This window comes from Gavia stellata, chromosome 2, assembly GCF_030936135.1.
Source record: "Gavia stellata isolate bGavSte3 chromosome 2, bGavSte3.hap2, whole genome shotgun sequence".
Lineage (NCBI taxonomy): Eukaryota > Metazoa > Chordata > Aves > Gaviiformes > Gaviidae > Gavia > Gavia stellata.
In genome coordinates this window covers 39,032,576-39,051,213 of record NC_082595.1, presented here as the reverse complement: position 1 = coordinate 39,051,213, position 18,638 = coordinate 39,032,576, and the positions used below count along the sequence as shown (strand labels likewise).

The 18,638-nt window shown below is 42.2% G+C and overlaps 1 protein-coding gene across 1 annotated transcript in view; it reads left to right on the top strand.

Annotated features, from left to right (window-relative positions):
- The first annotated feature begins 1,866 nt into the window (after positions 1-1,866).
- The window catches only part of EPM2A (EPM2A glucan phosphatase, laforin), a 40,630-nt gene continuing 23,858 nt past the window's right edge, over positions 1,867-18,638 (top strand). Inside the window, exons 1-2 of the mRNA XM_059833540.1 lie at positions 1,867-2,128; positions 16,401-16,575. Coding sequence (XP_059689523.1) covers positions 1,867-2,128; positions 16,401-16,575 — 437 coding nt within the window. The remainder of the gene's footprint in view (positions 2,129-16,400; positions 16,576-18,638) is intronic.

The window sequence follows — 18,638 nt, the reverse complement described above, 5'->3', positions numbered from 1 at the left end:
AGAGGCCCAAGCCAATCTCCAGTTCTGGTTTTTATCCCAGTCTTGCAGGATCCAGCAATAAATGCAGTTTTTCAGCCCTTCTTGTTTCATCTCTCAATGCTAACCATAATCTGACTAGGGTTTTTAGGGAAAGAGCATGAAGTCAAGCTTGTCACTTTCTGTCATCTTTAACCTTAATTTAACACCCAATATTGACAGGCACAAAATGGATTAAGGCAGAACCTGGAGAAAAACGGACTGAATTATTTTTGAAGCTAATATTTGGCACATCAGAGTCTAAAGAACAATTTTTTTATTGTTCCACATGGCTTACAGGTCTAAGATGAGGACTCGGTACTTACAGGCACAAAGGTTTGTCTGAAGGTACACGTTGCTGGTTTCTCTTTACATTGAGACTTAGGCAACAGCCAGGAACTAAATTATCAATCAGATGTCGTTGGATCCTGCAGTTTCTCAGCTGGGACTGTGACCGGAATGAACAGAAGCATATGGTTTTACACAGACACAATGTGCTGGGGTGCTTTTAGGGCTACTGTCAGGCTTGAACTTTGGGATAAAACCAAAGTTTTACATTGTTACATTCTGCATTGCCCATAATACTAACATGAAGGTGTATGGTAAAGGGGTAGATATTTGAAAGACCATTATGAGATAGGTTATGGGTAACTTGGCTGTAAGGTTGAGGAAAAGCAAAGATTCAAATGTAATGCTCTGTTCCACAAAGGCAGCAGTGCTACAGTGAGGGCTGGTGCTAGCAGAAATGCACGGAGGACAGCCAAAATTCTGTTAGCTTTGGTTATGTCTGGAAAAGTGGTGGCATATCACTTACACAAGTTCAGCGAGGATCAGTGAAAATGAGCTGAAGTACTCTTAAAATTAGATTTGGCAGTACATACACTTCAGTGTGTCATCACCCCTGAATACAGGAAACAAGCAGCCGTCTTTTGAGGCAGGATTTCTTTTGACTCATTGAAAGGCCTTCATCCTGTTCCCAGAACTTGACCTAAATAAAGTTACCACTCCTCTGTTTCTGTCCTTAAATGCTTCTGAAATGGGCATATTCAGACAAGGACTGCCCTGTAAGTGGTTGGATTGCATCCTCTTTCTCAGTCATTCTTTGCACCCCCGAATATTGCTACATGTGGCAGTTGCCAAATTACAGCCAGAAGGGCCAAACAGAACGTGTGCAGTTGGGAGCCACCGAATTGTGTACAAAGCTTTCTAACCTCCCCCAGTATTTCACATTCCTGGTTTCACCACGCCTGGCTGCCTGTCTGCAGAGAAGATACAAACATCATGGACACTGAAGTCTTATTTGAGGCTAAGCCTTATTTGTAATGCTGCACGTATGGCAGTTACTTAATGATGTGTTTGCTCTGCTAAATTAAGTCTGGGCTCTCAGGAGTAATTGCAGTAGCTTCAATTAACGAAGTAATACTACTCACTTGCCAAAGTCAGTATACATAACGTGTAGCCTTTTGCGGTCTGGAAACCTATTATCTACCGGCAGAGAGAATTCCCCGTTCCCGTCCTGATTTTAGGAGGCTATCCGGGGTGGGCGGTGTTTTAACTCCCACCCGGTACGTTGGGAGGGAAGGCCCCTCAGCTACGTGCGCGAGCGCAGGCAAGGACCGAAAAAACCATACCGGGCAAAGCCCTGACGGAACGAACGAGCCGCCGCCCGGCCACCCCCCCGCCGCCAGGCGGCCGGCCGCGGCCGGCAGGGGCGGGGGCGGTGTCCCGCGCACGACGTCCCGCCCCCGGCCCCACCCCCGCCCCAGCCGGAAGTGCGGGCCAGGCGCGGCCCCCTAGCGGCGGCGCGGCCCAACGGACGGGGCTCTCCTCAGACAGACGCCGCTGCCCGCCATGCTCTTCCGCTTCGGTGTGGTGCTGCCGCCCCGGATGACGGAGGGCGGCGGCGTGCTCCTGGTGGCCGGCTCGCGGCCGGAGCTGGGCCAGTGGGACCCGCAGCGCGCCGTGCCCATGAAGCCGGCGCGGCCGACCGCCCCGCTGCCAGCCCGAGAGCCCGCGCTGTGGCTGGCGGAGGTGGTGCTGCCGGACGAGGACGCCTCCAGCCCCTTCTGGTACAAGTTCCTCCGGCGGCAAGGCGGCGACCTCCTCTGGGAAGGTAAAGGACGGGCGCGCTGCGGCGGCGGCCCGCCCCGCTTCGCGCCGCCCCTTCGCACGCCCCAGCGCTCGGGCCGCGAAGACGTGCCCGTGCCCCCTGGCTCGCGCGCCGGCGGCCGGGCGGGGCCGCTGCCTTTGCCCCGCCCCGCCCGCCCTGGCTGAGGGGAGGGGCGGCCCGCGGGGCGCCGGCGCGCGGGGGAGGCTGTTGGCGGCGGTTGGGGGCTGCGCGCTCAGTCGTCCCCGCGCCGTGGGGCTGGGGCTGGGGCTGGGGCGGCCGGGGCCGGTCAGCCGCCTGAGCGCTGGGCTGCGGTGGGGCTGGTGGGAGCGGGTCGGGCCGGGCCCGCCCTGGCCTGGCCCGGCCCAGCGCCGCCCGCCCGCGGCCCTCGGCAGACGCGGGTCCGTCGGGGATCGGCCTGGAGGGGCGGCTCTGCGGGGGCAGAGCAGGGCGGGGAGCTCTTCTCCGTGAGGGGTCGATCGCTTGCCTTGCTGGCGGCTTCGACAGCTCCGCCTCTTGCCCGGTGCCCCGGAGCATCGCCCGCGGGCTGGGAGGGGTGTCCCCGTCAAACGGGCCGTACCCTGAACGTGATGCTGCCGGGTGTCGGCGGAGATGGCGTCGGCCGCCTCCTATACAGGCAAGGCCTGAATGGCGCTTGCAGGTAGAACCGCCTAGGCTGTCGTGACATGACATGACATGAGCCCTTGCTAACAAAAACATTTTTTAACTGCGTGGTGGAAGACAGTGAATGCAGAAGGAAGATGCTCTTCTAGGTTGGTAAAAGTTCTTTGAAACAGCTTTATTATTTTTTTCTTACTTTACGCATCCATTGTCCTGATGTTTTGTTTTCTTTCTTTCCCCAGAAGTAAAGAAACCAGAATTTCCTACTTAGGTGTTAAGGTGTGATTTGATACTTTATTTCAGTAAGCTGAAATGCCATGATGGCATTTTCAGGCTGGAAAATTTTATAATTGGAATTGCTGAAAAAAAAATAGGGAAAAGTTCTATCACAGCTTTTCCAGTCTTCTTGCTGTTTCAATAGTACTTCCACTGTGATTTTCTCCTGTTCTGTGTTGTCAAATGTTGAATAACTTTAGTCAGTTTCCATGTGTTGTTCTAGTATGTGTAAGTATCTTAAATAAAAGAGAACACTTATACAATTGTATGCTGAGTCAATTAAAGCTCTAAATATACTTCATGTCACTGAGGAATGGATCAGACTTGGTGAAAGGACAGATGACTAGTTAGTTTGTGAGGAGTTTTTTTAACTTATAAAATCGTTTTATAATCTGTATACCAAAATAACACTGTAGAGCAGTTGCTCTTCACCCATTTTAAGAATACGTATCACACTTTTAAACTGCCTTTCTGTCATATAGACTAAAATGTGCATGTCATCATAACTGTGGCATTTGTTTTTTCTTCTTCATACTAATAAAAGACTACATGTTAATAGTGCATTCACAGAAGTACTATTTACACCATGTAATAATAATAGTTTTATTTAGCAGCTAAAATAAATAGTATATTCTGCCTGTTTTAACTATGTTCTTCTTTTGCAGAAATGCAGGAAGAGTGAATTTATGAAGTAAAAATCTTTGCATCTGTCCAAGGAAGCAGATTTGGGTCTCTTTTGAAGGTGCCAAGTTATACATAATATACATAATATACATAATATACACAATATACATAATATACATAATATTGAAATAATAATAGAGTGTTCCAGTCTGTAGAGAATCTGCAATTGTAAGGTGATGGTTACTGTCTAGTTTGGAAGTAATGATATCTCAGGGTATTTGTCCATTACCTGGGAGAGCATTTAGTAAACGTAGTCTGTTCAGTAATAAACATATTCTGTTTTGGCAGTAGGGCTACTCATGCAGTTTTAGGATTAACCTGTGTGGGATTTTGTTCTTAACATTGTGAATGCTCAGCGGTTTGACCTTATTGCTTAGCTAGAATGATAGAAAACAAACAGGCATATCATACAAATGCAGAGGGGTTTTTTTGATTAGTTATTCATATAAACCATTTTTTTCTAAGTTGTTATTTACCAGAAAGAACTAAATTTGTTTAAACCCTGAAATTTATTGTTCATGTATTACATGAAGGGAGCTTAAGGATGTTTTTCTATCCAGTAATTAACCAATATCTTGCAGTCTTTTATGTCATTTGTTTTAATAATTTTTTTTCAACTGTAGCTCAATAAAAGTTTGGGCTGTTATCTCTTTATTCTTGTAAAAAGCACCGTTTGAAAAGACAACCACCTTTTTTAAAAAAAGAACAAAACTTTTTTTTTTTGGTGATTAGCAAATGTTGTGCTTTGGCTCTTTAGTATCCTATGTGTTTAGAATTAAAATGTGCTTTGGGAGACATTTAGCAGTTACAGAACATCTGCAATTTTGAAGACATGGTCATGAGGGATAGAGGAAGGTGCAGAATGGTGCTTGCTCTGAATTTGAGTTGCAGCATTCATCTGTCACCAGAGAAACTCCTGTCCAATTATGCATGTCAGATGTTTTCATATATTGGGTGTGAAATAATGTACCATATTTAAGAAAATTACTCCCAATGCTTTTATTAGTATACTTCATGTGAGAATTCCACTAGTAGTGCATATTATTTTTATAATACTACAGTACATGTTGCATTGTATGTTATGAGTATAAATTTAGTTCATCCTTTCAGCCATTCCAATGCAATCGGGAAACTGAAAGATAAAGTGAGGGTATTTGTTTCTGTGGGCTAGAAGAGTCAAAGTCACAGGCCACTGTTCTGTGGCTTTTGGGTTCTGCCAGATGGTCTGGTAGGAGGCCTTCAGGCAAGGCTTGGCCTGCAGGAGGGTTGCTGGCTTGTTGCTTGTGTCTGGAGGGAACTAGGTCCCCTCTCTAGGAGGATGATGTGGGAGAGAAGACTCTCTCGTGCTCCTGAAGGGTCAGATGCTTACCTCTGCTGTCCCAGGGTGATGGTGCCGCATCCAGGGCCTGTCACTTAAAGCCATTGGGCTTTTCTGGTTCAAATCATGTGATTTCTGTATGCACTCTGGCCCAAGTGAGGTTTCTTCAGGGATGGTTCTTTGCTTACCTGCCGTGAGCTCAGCTGAAAGGCCTGTTATCGAGGAGGATAACTGTGCTACAGTGCCTGTGGAAAACAGGTTGATTATGTTGAGCTTTAGAACCTGGGAATAGGTTTACCCATTAGAAAAAAAGAAATGCATGTATATACCTTTTTTTTTTCCCCAGCTGCATCCTATGTGTCCTTCTGTGTACTTTGTTTTTGATGTAGATTCTTCAGAACTGGGTTTATTTATGTCTCTCTTTCAGCTTGGAACCTAAAAGTATATTGTGCCTACTGTCAAAACTAAATAAATACAAGATGAAACTTACGCTTGAGATTATTTTTGTGAATTTATGCTTGAACACTCATCTATGCCTTTTTTCCCCCTTTACTCTGATCTAAATAAACTGCAGGTACTATATGAGATCCATGTCCCATAAAAGGACTAAGGGTACGCACCAAACTGTATTTTGAGATGATACAGTGTCTTGACACCTTACATTTTGAGAAGGGGAAAAAAATATATATTAAAAGTACAAGCTTAAAATGTTGATGCTTTTGTACATAATCATTAGTTTGATGTAGTTGGTGCTTGCTTGAAGCTTGACAGATACAGTATTGCCAGTTAAAGCTGAAAAGAACAATCAACCCACATTCTAGTAATTTGCACAGGTGAGCAGAGCCTTATTCCTTCCAAAAAAACCATCTCTAGTTCTGGGGAGGGGGAAGGAGAGAAAAGGAGGTGTCTTGTTTGCACTTACATGCTGCTGTTCTCTATGGTTCCTTGGGGGCCCAACACAAACGATGTAACACAGTTCGATTTAGAAAGAGTTAGGTTACACAGCCTGTGGCTTGCTATCTTGGCCTTCCAACATTTCCAGTTGATGCTCCTGTGAGCTTGTTAGTTACAGTTTAAGCCATCTGTTGGACGATGTATGCTTCTGATAATAGTTCAAAAAGACAGGTACATTTATGGAGTAATAAAGGTTTTCATAATATTGTAACATAGTGAAAATATCAGAAGTAAATTTTACTCATAGCTTTCAAGGGTCGAGCACTTGATTGGCTAAAAACATTGGTGATAGTAAGGGACATTAAAACTTCATTTTTAAAGTGTCGGTGTGTTGAAACCTAAAACAATCTCACTTCTTGGCCTCAATTCCGTGGAATAAAATGGGTATAATTTCTTATTTTAATGGGGGAGATTCTTTAAAGGCTGTATGGGTAGTTAATACCTAGTTGCCATCGAGTTGGAGAGATTGTAACAGAATAAAAAATATTCAGGGCTAAGCCATAGCAGGATAAAGCAACGTAAAAATTCTTTGAAGCCATTCTGGAGAAGTTGGGTGCAACATTATTTTTGTGTAACCGAGATATATCTCTTTTTCCTTCTTTCCCAAAGTTAATCTACAGATCTCCAAATTAGATAGCAGTTCTATTATTAAAAAAAGGAAAAAAAAAAACCAAACAAAAACCTATCTTCAGAGGATAACATTTCTTCATACCTCTTTTAATGCAGGTATTTTATGCAGTATTGTTCCCACTGGGTGTCGCCATTTTACCTGTGTATAGCGAGTGACTGCCTAGTTTCTTGCAGCTGCTTGCACATTTCTTCAGTATTTAGTGTAATCTGTTCTGCTTTTGAAAATAATCCAGGGCTTTACTTGCTTCCTCCATCCCAGTCTTGTTCTGAAGTAGGTAGTGACTAGGAAGGAACATAAAGCACAATTGGATGTTGGTAGTTGAATAATTGTGCATAATATGCATTTTTTTTGTGCAAGGCTGTTGCTTCCTGGACAACGCTAGATGCCTTAACACCTTTCAAATGTGAGGAAACTTCATAAGTAAAAGTGGATAACTTTGAAATCTACTACCGAATACCTCTTTAATGAGCGGAGAGAAACCTCTGTTTACAAAGTGCAATAGCACCTGGTGTTTTGTTTTCAACCCCCTCGAAAGATATACTTAGCATGGATTATGGTATAATGGGTAGCAAGTTTTTCATTACTTCTTATCTGTATGTCAGCATTAACTAGCAGACTACTGGAGATCAATAAAACAATGGAGAGTTGGCCATGAAACTGCAAAACTAGAATAATAAAAATAAGTATGTACACATGCATTTCTCTGGATTTGGCAGGTACGTGTCATTTTCTACCTGGAAGGATATTCAGGGGCCAGCTCTGACTGCTGTGAGAGCCTAATTAAAGCATTTGTGGTTATAATGGTAAAATTACAATAAATGCATTGTTTATGCAAATACTTCATTTATTTAGCATTTTTCCCATCCCCCACTTCACTCCCTGCCCTCATTTCCAAGTGACAGCAGCATGCAATATGGGTTGAGAATTCATTTTCAATGGTGAGAAGCACTGAGAACTGATAAGTAAAGTAACTGGGATGATACTTCGGTTAAGATTTTGCCATGATCACTATTTTGATGTAGCTTGTTTCCTGCCTATAGTTCAGTAGTCTTTTCTGGTGTGCTAAAAAGTAACAATTAGTAATATACAGTACAATGCCATAGAGAGCATCAAAGCAGTTGGGAAGACTGTATTAAATGATACATTTTGTTGCTATCAGCCATTATTCCATCATCTGCATTTCCTTTATTCTTATTTCTACCATCTGTCTGAGAAGAACCTCTTTTTCGCATGAGCTGAATTCCCTTTCCATTGCTTTTCTCAGGCTTACTCTGTATCATTAGACAGCATTTGGCTAAAAACTCTTAGTATGGTAGCAGTTCCCACTGAGAAACACTGGTGCCTAAGCAGACCTAGAGAGAGAAATAAAACATGTTTTTGAAAGTTGCCTTTGAAAATTCTTATTTTCTCATCTCTGATTAAAAAAAAGAAAAAGAAAAAAAGCCTTGTTGATTAACAGCATTAAGTGCCGAGGGGGGCTTTCTTGTAAACCATTTAGTGCTAATTCTGGCATAATTAAAAAAAAATCTATAAAAAGAATTCTCTTAGGAGTAGAGTAATAGACTAAAAAATCTTGAATTTAACATGGATTTTAATAGATTTAAAATTTATTTCCTTGGTCATATATATCAGCCCTACCAAATGAGAAGTTTAAACAGTCTGCTTTAAGTCTGGTAGAAAATAATTGTGCAGTGTATGATACAAATGGTGTTATGCTTTTTTGCTATCTCTTTTGGGCTGGCAAATTCAAGGAAATATTTCTGAAAATTAAACCAGTCATGAAGAAGGTGTTAGTGAACTAGGTGTGGCAAATTAACAATTTTGTCTTATAGTAATGTTAAGTATTTAAGTAATACAAGAAATTCACCTACTGTTTTCAGAGTCTAAAGGGAAAATGGTTTATTGACAGCAGAAAAAGTAGCATTAAAAAACAGAGTAAGTATATTTTTATTAAGCATATGAGTAAGGGTTAGTACATGACATACAGAATTAAAATGTGTTATTTGGTGCTATTTGTCAGAGGTGTCAAAACAAAGGGCAGATATTCAGGGGCTTTACTGAGACTTCAGGAAGGTGGGACTCCAGTCTAAGAGCCTGTGGCAGACTCAAACTGCCGAAATACCTGACCTAGCTCAGTTCCAGTGAGGGGAATTCAGCCTTCCGTCTCTCTGGTTTTCAACAATCGATAGCAATTCAGCCTTGGTGGGATTGAAACAGATCCTATTTCAAGACATCAGAGACTGAATTTTGTTCAGACAGTTAGGCAGCAGGGAGACTTTAATGACAGAATCTGGTGTAAAGGGTAAGTAAATTTGAATATTATATGTGTAGTGATGGAAGTCCAATTAGAGTGATGTCTGATCATGACACCATGCAGTAGCACTTTCAGATAACCATGAGAATTGCATCCGAAACGGGACTTGAGGCTTTTCTTTGTTCTAATGTTCGTATGAAAAATAAGGAAGCTAGCAAATACTTAATCTTTTAAGTTCTTCATTTCAGAGATTTTTTTCCCATATGTTTCCTTTAGTTCCTGTTTGATTATTTTTAAAAAAATCTTCTGTTCCTCAACCCCTCCCCATTCCTCTGCCCCCAGAGTGTTGATAGTGCTTATGATGCTCTTGAACTCTTCCAGGGGAATTTCTAAGCATAAACTCAAGGTGTTCATTTACCTTGTTAAAGGACCTTGTTTAATATTTCAAATGTAATTACTTATTATATTTAAGCATACTTGAAAATTTGCCTTGACATGTAAAGCCTGCTGGTTCATGCAAAATTTCTGATAAAGACTGTAAGAGTAAGTCTTTGCTCTTACTGATTTCTACGTAGGTGATCTGAAAATTGCCTGGCTGCTTGCTGTTTGGATTTGTTAGTTGCCGTTGAAGCTAATGAATGTATCTAAGGTCATCTAAGCAGCCCTGTAGTTTTTCAAAGGTAGCAGTGAACTGAGAAACATGCTGACCTTGCTGGGGTTTGGAGGTTTGGAAGCGGTAGGTCTTGGCATAGGGGCTGGCTAAGGGTGAGATACACAGCACCTCTACAGCTGCTGCTGTGCCCTGGAGTTTCTGCTTGCCTTCCCTTACACAGTAAAATATAGAAAAAAATGGAAACTTCCAGCAAGGTATGCAACAAGCCAGTAGCTGGGAGAGCTGTGGCTGGGCAGTACACCAAGTGGCTTTGCTGCAAAGAGCTCTGCAGAGACAGTGGAAGAGGCAATCTTCTTTTTTTCATTCATTCATGGTTTTTTTGTTCACCACACTTAATGGTCCTGAGAAATTTCATTGACCCAGATTTTGCTCATTATTATTTAAAATCAAGTTGATAATTTCACCAGTGTGACTCTTCCAGAACATTATGCAATCTGTGTGCAGTTGTCCTCTGTGTTGAGATGAGTCTGTGCTGTTGGCAGACTGTAGGATTATACTTTTTTCATCCCTGCAGTACAGCTGTAATAAAATAGTAACTGAAGGTATTTCTTTGTATTCTGTCACAGCATGTGGTTAGCTCAGATTTCAGGAGATCCTCTTCTGGTCTATGCTTATCTTCTTCCAGTCCTTGATCTTTGGACATCTTTTTCTTACTTACTACATCTTCACCTGTTTTTCCTTTTGTTTTTCCATTCTTGTCTCCGTCTTTTGCCAGTGCCGTTTCTCAGTTATGTGGAGAAATGGTTTTAATCTTTTGTTTGGTTGTTTGTACAGCTAGCTTCCTTTGTATGCCACTTTGATCATCCTTTGTATGCATTAAACCAGGAGCCATACATGCAGTCATGCAGATTTTGAAAGAGCCCCGCGTGAGGCTTGAGCTGTAAGCAGGGCTGCTGGTTGCTTTGTTCTCCAGCAGTTCCCTACCTACATCAGTGGATTCCACTGTGCAATCATCTGCAGTAGAGAGAGCAACAGGTGGGTTGCAAAAGCAATAAGAAACTTTATAATTTAATGCCTAGAAACTTATTTTTACATTTCTCTTTCAGATAAGCATTTCTGCTGTGAAGAGTCACAAAGACGGAATTTAAATAAAATCATTCTGGACCTTGTTGAAGGAAAAAGAGTGCTACCCTATTGGTTAACTAGGACCTGTATCTTCTAATAAACTCTTCCAAAATCCTTTTGTTCTTTAATTAGGAAAGTCAACATGATCAATTAACAGGAGGATCAGTACTGTTCAGATACTTATGGTTGAATTTTACATGTTTTCAAATGATTCTTCTGTATTTGCCTCCCCAAAATAAATAATTAAACCAATGTTTTGCCGCTTGGAACAATATGAATAAAAACAAGTTTAAGAAAAATATTAATTCAAAAGTGGTTTGGGCTGTAAAAACATGTGTTTCCCGTTGTGTATTGCCCTTTCTCAAAGGGCATTTGTGCTTGTTTTCTTTTCTGCAAAGATGAACCGGTGACTTGGAAAACAGATGTGATTTTCTTTGCTTTACTACTGGCTCTAGGAACAGAAAAATTGAAATGCTGTTAAAATCCCCCCCAAATCTTTGAGGCTGCACAGTGTTTTCCTGACTATAAAAAACCTAAAATTTCACCCAAATAATTGTTTATTTCGTATTAAAAGTACCTGGAAGCCTACTCAGTGGTCTGGTGTTGTGTGCTGTGAGCAACATGTGAGTTCTGAGACCGGTGCTCTAGTTGTCCTGCAAACGCTGGTGAGGAGGCACACGTCTGAGCAGGGCATTTAAATGGTGAATTCCCACTCTGGAGGCCGGTGGAGTCATGGGGGGTTTATTCAAAATATCTTGAAGTCTTTGTACAAGGTTTGGGATTTTGCAGTATGCCCTCGCGCTCAGCACTGTTATGCTTCAAGCTGTTTCCCCCCTAATGGAGTGAAGTCTAGAGCACTCAGCTTGTAATATGGACACGAAGTCCTCTGGCCGTTCAGTCTCTGTGTGAGTGGTACGTGCAGGGGACTGGCCAGTGGTGCACACTTTGTTGCTGGTAAAGATGTGACATGTGCTTGTGGTCCTGCAAGCATGTTGGATTGCAGCAAATTACACCCTGGATGTTCTCTGTGCTATGTTGGGTGGTGGCGTAGAGGGACCCTGACCGACGGGGTTGTCCAGCACGGTCAGGATAGCCTTCCCAGCTTGTAGGTGGGGCCTTTCCAAGCTTCAGGTATAGAAACTAACCTTCAGCACTAGGCCTTCAGTTTTGGTAACTTACTTTATGAAATGCTTTGTGCATTTAAGAAGTGAGCAATAAAGCTGAGCGTAGTTTCCATGGGGAAGGGCTGCTGTGTCTGACTTCTTAGCGAAGTCACTTAGAAAATCCAAAGGTGCAGTGGCCTTTCAGATAAAGCAGATAATGGGGACTTGTGGGGTAAGACAAACTTAAGGTTTAAGTGGAGTAGGAAGTTGGTGTGGGTATGAGCGGCTTCAGACTTGAGCAGGCATGTCCAGATTCTGCATACAGGCAGTCTCACAGCACTTCTGTCTGCACTGGCCACTATCTTTTCTCTCTGGTGCCTGAGCAGATTGTAAGAAATTAGAAAGGGCAGCAAGACATTTCTGATGTGCTGAGAAAAGTCAGATTCTGCTGAGCTTGGTCCTGTTGCCTTCATCCTGCACTCTGTTTCCTCCCAAACTAACCAACCACACCAACAGCCCTGGACTAGGGAGAGAGTGAGGAAGCGGTAGTCTTTGATCTGTGGTGCTGTTGGTCGCTGCTTATAGCTAACACCCTGCCCAACTTGCTGTCCTGGGCATGGGAAAGTCTCCACGCTCCAGGGATCCAAATCCAGAAAAGACTTTGCGTGGCCTATTGTGGTGAGGGAGGGGAGAGTAAATGTACCAGATGTGTACTTGGTGTGCCAGATTTTTATCCTGCCTCTGAAAGCTATTTTGTTCTTGGCATGAGCTCTTTCAGTGCTTATGAGAAGTCTTGTGCTGGCTCTTCCGAGCCTGAGTCTGATGGAGGCACGTTAACTCTACCACAGATGACATGGAAGGAGTCTGCTCCACCAGCAGAGCTATAGGGTCTAAGATGAGACTAAGGCATGTTTTGCCTGGATGTACCTTACACCATGAGGTTGATGCACCTTGCTTCAGAGAGAGGAAACTCACGAGGAAAGGTTTAAAAAGATAGTGGTGGAAAAGGCAGAACTGAAGGTTATCCAGCTAATGATTTCTGCTCATCACCTGAGCTGTGCCCATTTTCCTAGCTGTATACATTCTGCCAATATAAAACAGAACATGTAAGCGATGCTAGTTGTTTTATATTTAAAACACAGTTTATGGTCAGTTGCCTTGAATGAAAGCTGGTTTCATTGGCTAAGTTTTATTTTTGTATTAAATGACTCTGGAAGATAAAATTTGAGAGAATTCAGTCTTTAGTCCTTCTATAGCAGCTCTAAATTATCGATGAGTTTTACATTACTCCTCCAAACTTGTCACCTGGCTCTACTTCTGAAACTGTTTCCTTGCATTGTTGTTTTATGGCATCGAAAATATGATGGTTTTCCTGTGACAAACTGTGCTAGCACAAGCATGATGGGAACTGATAGGACAATTTTCTCTTTTTTTTGAAACTTATTTGTTAAATGCATCTTGTGAAGCAAATTGTGGTGAGAAGCACTCGTGTATTGTTTGGATATTGCCTGGGTAGTGAGATCCTGATCGTTTGTAGTAATTGCCTTCTTTCATAACTTTTGCAAGGGAAATAGCGAACTCAGCTTTGCGAACACGGTTCAGTGTGATCATACTGTTCTCTAAATGAGTATTTCTTGGGGACGGTAGCACTCTCCCCTTCCTGCCTGAAATTATATCGCTGTATTTGTTGAATATATGTTCAACAAATACATGAATATATATTCACACACATGAATATATGTATATGTTGAATGTATATTAATATACATTCTGTTGCACAGACATCATATTTCAAGAAGAGTGTTGTTAATTCATAGATCAATATATAATGTAAGGAGTAGTAAAGAGCTGTGCAATTCTCATGAAAAATGTTATGAATGCAAGCTGTTATTGTTTACCTGAGTATTACAGTGAAATGGAAACATACCTTCTAAGATTTCTGTTTGACTGTAGGCCACAGCGGGAAGGTGAGGTTGAGTGGTGCAGAAAAATCAACAGCGATAAATAATAATTAGAGAAGGAAGCTTTTCAGAACGAGGTTTGACAAAACCTGTTTGAGGGAACAAATGAAAGAAACGTCTCGTGGCAATTTATTCTTGGCCCCGCTTTCATGTGTGGTTGTAGGCTAGGTAAGGGAATGAATGATGGTGAAGGTGAAAAGGTTACAAGGCAAGGAGGTCACCGCCATTTAAGAAGGCAGATGACAGAGAAGGAAGGAAGGAAAGAGCCAAGAATTAAAACTGGAGGGGAAGGAGGATGGACAGTAAAACCGGCAAATGACAGAAGTAGCAACAGTTGGAAATGGCAAAGTAGGAAGCATGTGGTGATGCAATTGAGATCGTGAAGACAAAGAAGAGTGAGGCTTTGTTGTCTTGTAGGACTGACTAGCACCTCCAGGAAAGAAGAAATTAAGTAGGAGGGAGAGATCAAAGATTGTGATTGCAAAAATTCATGCAGAAACCCTCGTGGGAGAGGAGGAACAGCTGCGAGCAACAGAAGGGGCAGTCCTTGTGGGAGCCAGAATGGGTACAGGGGCGCCCGTGTACAAGGGAAAATAGGGCTGGGAGTAGCAAAAGAGACAGAGATCCTGAGAACATGGTTCAAAATTGCCAGGGTACAGTGAGGGCTGGGGGCTGCAGGGACACCCCACGGGGCTGGCAGTCAGGGGCACCGGGGCAGTCCCAGCTCCAGGCATCGGGCACCTCCCTGGGGACAGGGCTGAGGCTGGGACGGGACCTCTGCCCGTGGGTGGGTGGGGGTCAGGTTCAGACACAGCCTGGTGATGGCTGGGCAGGGCCATGGTGATGTGCATCGCTACAGACAGTTGTCAGAGAGTAAAATGGGGAAGGCAAGATGTGTTATTTGTGGTTGTAAAGATTTTGCTGAATACATGAAGTCAATTAAGTGTCATAAACTTCGATAGATTTTGTTATGCTGTTGTATTTGTCAATGTATACTGCTGTCTTCAAATACTGTTTAAAAGCGGTAAGAATGTGTAAACAATTAGAAATGCGAGACAAAAATATAGCGGTAAGATTCGTAGCTTCAGGAGCTATATACTGATCTTGCTCACCTTATCTATCAAAAGCTGTGTCATACCATTGCATATGATGCTTAATGGTTCAGCAATATAGAAAGAGAAAATAGTTTTCTGACTAGCATTTTCTTTTTGGTAAATAATAATATTTCACAATTATGATAAAAAGTGCTGCATGTCATCTGGAAATAAGGAGATTGTTTGAGCTCTACTGTTAAATGTTAGTCTCTAATCATTGCATTAATACATCTCCCAAAATGCTCTTGCTCTAGCAAATTTCCCTAAATGTAGTGCTTGAAAGCTGGTCGTGCATTTACGTGCAGTGTGAAATTGAGAATATTCCTTCAGGCATAATTTTACTCAGAAATGTTCTAACATCATTAATAATGTATAAGTGTAACAGGTTTACATTAAAAGCAAGCTGTAGACTAGGTCACTTCTAATCTGCATGGTAATTCCTACATGGCAATTAGTATTACAATAAGTATGTAAAAATGGGGCGGGGGGATAATATACATCTACTGAATTTTTGGAGGCTAGATAACCTTTTGATTGATGACACGACCCGGTTCAATTCAAATTGCTTACTCTGGCGTGATATTAAAAATTGGTTTTCTCTACTAAAGTTCACACTGTTGCTGTAAAGGAAGATGAAGGGGTAATGGATATTAAATAATGGAAAACTGTAGGAAAAAATTCTTACTTTAGACAAAGCCATTTTAGGTAATCGTGATCTCTTGGCATTGCAGATGTGACCGTTTCTCTCTGGGTCACTTTGGGCAACTTTTACAGTGCATGAGCAGACTCTGTAAGCGGGATGTGTGCATCTGAAGAGTACAAAGCAATTGTTTATTGGTTAGCAAACATAAAAGACAGGTAGGATTTAATGAGCTCCTAGGGTAGGCATCAGTATGTGTCCTGTCCCCAGCGGGACACCTGAAGAATCTTTGCTGTCCAGGCTGCTGTGAATGAGGTGGAGGAGGACCACCCGACACTTGTCCCTGAAACAGGTCTTCATTGCTGCCGGGTTGTTGTCTGCAGCCTGCTTAATTTTCTTCTTTGGTATTTGATGCCTTTCCACATTGGTGTTTTTCCTCTTGAATCCTTAAGCTGGTAACAATTCCAGTGTCACCAGTCCTACCTTTGCAGTTTTACTTTTCTGATCTTGCGTGGCCGTACTCTGCTTTCTCTGAGGTCTTTCTTGTAGCTTGGCAATTTCCTTAGAAGTAAGCCTGAGGCACGGTGATGCTGCTGTGCTTGTCAGAGCTAGACTTTGGGGCACAGTGAGCTGAACCCCCCAGAGGGAGGTCACACTGCAGAAACATTAAATGCTGAGGTCACATATTATCAGACATCAGATGAGGAACTTAAATGAAATTAATTACTCTTGAAATTGTAAGTGCCACGGGTGACGACTGGGAGTCTTATACAGCTTTAATATTTTTTTAAATCTTTTGCAAAAATTGATTTTAATGCTGAACATTTCCTTTGTGGCAGCGCTTCTGTTACAACTATTTCAGGTGTTAACGTGCTATGAGAAATGTAGTCTGAACAGGCAGCAAACACCACTCCTGGCCTTAAATACTCAGTTGACATCTCCTGCAAATCTTTTGGAAGATTTTCCAGATACACAGTCCGCAATTGTCCTTTCTTCTGTTCTAGGTAATGGGCCTCACCATGATCGAAGTTGTGTTTACAACCAGAGCAACATAGTAGATGGAGTTTACTGCCTCCCAATAGCACACTGGATTGAAGTCTCTGGACATACTGATGAGATGAAACATACAACTGACTTCTATTTTAATATTGCAGGACATCAAGCTATCCATTACTCCAGGTAAAAGAAAAGTGCAGGGCTTGAATAGTGTCAAGTATTCAAACAGAAAAACTGTACTTCCAAGATGTCAGCAAACTTTGAATTTGATGTGGTGAATGGTAGCACGTATGTAGCAGTAAAGCTTAACAAAGATCCAACACCTCTTTGCAACTGAATGTCACTTTTAGCAATAAAAAGGAAAGATTCTGAGTTCAAGGATGCTTGCACCCTCTACAGGTGTGTTAAGTTGCATCACATCTGAAAATGACTATTGGTAATTTATGGATAAATTTATGAGGAACTGGCATTTTCAAGTGCTTGTCCACATACATATGTAAATGTGGATGTATGTAATGTGTTTGGTTTGGGATTACTTTGCTGAAGAACATCTCCTGGAAAACAAGAATATATTCCAGCACCAGAGCTTTAGGGCGTCATGTTAGCGCTCGTGTGCAGCAGCAACTGCAATTAGTGACAGCTGTTATAGATGACTTCTGCTTCTGTGCACGCATTTAAAAAAATACTAAGGCAAGTCTTAAAATGTTTGTACTTCCGTGGTGTTCACTTGAGTCCACTGCCTCACCAGTGAAGCATCCTGGCCTGAATTAGGAGACAGTAAAGCTTAAAGAGAAGATGGCATCCACCCTTCAGGGCTGCAGTTAAAGCACAGGTTGTGTCTAGAGCAGCAGCCTTAGTACTGGTGGTTAACAAAGTGGCACTGAGGAATTTGGGACCATTTGTAACTTTTTCCTCCTCGCCAGTCGTGGATGTGGCAGCAAGTTTGTTGACTGATAATGGTTGCATGAATGCTGGCAGCCCTGATATGCCACATGCAGCTGGTGTTGGTTACAGAGCTTGTAATGATCACAAAGGGATTTGTATTTTTTTAAGAAATCAAACTGCCTCGTACTTTCATTAGGTCTTAGCATTGCTTTGTGTGACTTTCTCCATTTCAGCTACTCCAACCTCACTGTCTTGTCTCCTCTTTCTGCTTTTTTGTCTCCAGCCTCACACGGTGTAGGAAGCAGAATTGCCTTTTTTCTCATCAGAGTTGCAGTGTGTGAGGGAAAGATTTCCTTCTCTTGGTATCTGTTGGAATAGTACGGATTCATAAACGCTGTTAGGCATATGTAGGTATTCGTGTGGCTTGGTACGTTTTCTGTGAGACCTCCTCAAGCTATGTAATACACCTGACAGACTATACTGTTATCTGTATCTCAAGCATCCATTTCCAACACCCTATCAGAGAAAAGATCTTGTTTATTCCAAAGCACAGACTTGTCAAGCCCAAATAATCTTTGCTTGGGAAAGGAGGTTTGTGAGAAAGAACAGCTGTCAGAAAGTGAATATCTAAGCACCAAAGGCTAACTTATCTTCCTTTCCAGAGGCAGCAGTGATCCATTTAATACTGCCTTATCTGCATGACTATATGTTTCCAAGATTAGGTAAAAAGCTGCAGATTCTACTAAAGAATATTTGGAGAAAATTTTCTGAGTTGTGTAGTCTTTTCGAGGTGAGGATCTCCTCCTCTGTTTCCCTCTCACACACACGTATCTTCATTGCAAGGTAACCTTATGCGTACATCTTCAGTAAGTAATTCTTATCTCATTTCTTTGAGCTATATTAAGTAAGCATACCCCATAACAGTCCTGTTGCATAATTATTTTTAATGCTTTGAAGATATGCAGCCTTAAATGACTTTTTAATTATTAACAGTTGGGGGCAGATTCACCATTCTGCTGGTTATAACAAAGCAGCCCAAAATACTGGCTAATTAAGACTTTTGTTTTTTTTGGCAGAGCAGCTGGAGTGAACTGATGAAAATGCCTTTATTTTGTAATGGATTTGTTAATTCAGAAGAGTACTATGGAGATTAATATCACCAAAAAGAAAAAAAAAACACCACCCCCCCCCACCACCACCCCAAAACAGAAGCAAAGAGCCAGTCCCTCTGGCAGTACAGTTAAAAGCTCAGTATATGATCAGATCGTAGTTATCCAGCTAAGGTTCCTTCTTTCCACGCTGTAACGGAGGCAGCAGTATCACAGGCAGCTTTATGAACACAAAGTCTGCATCCTGGCACT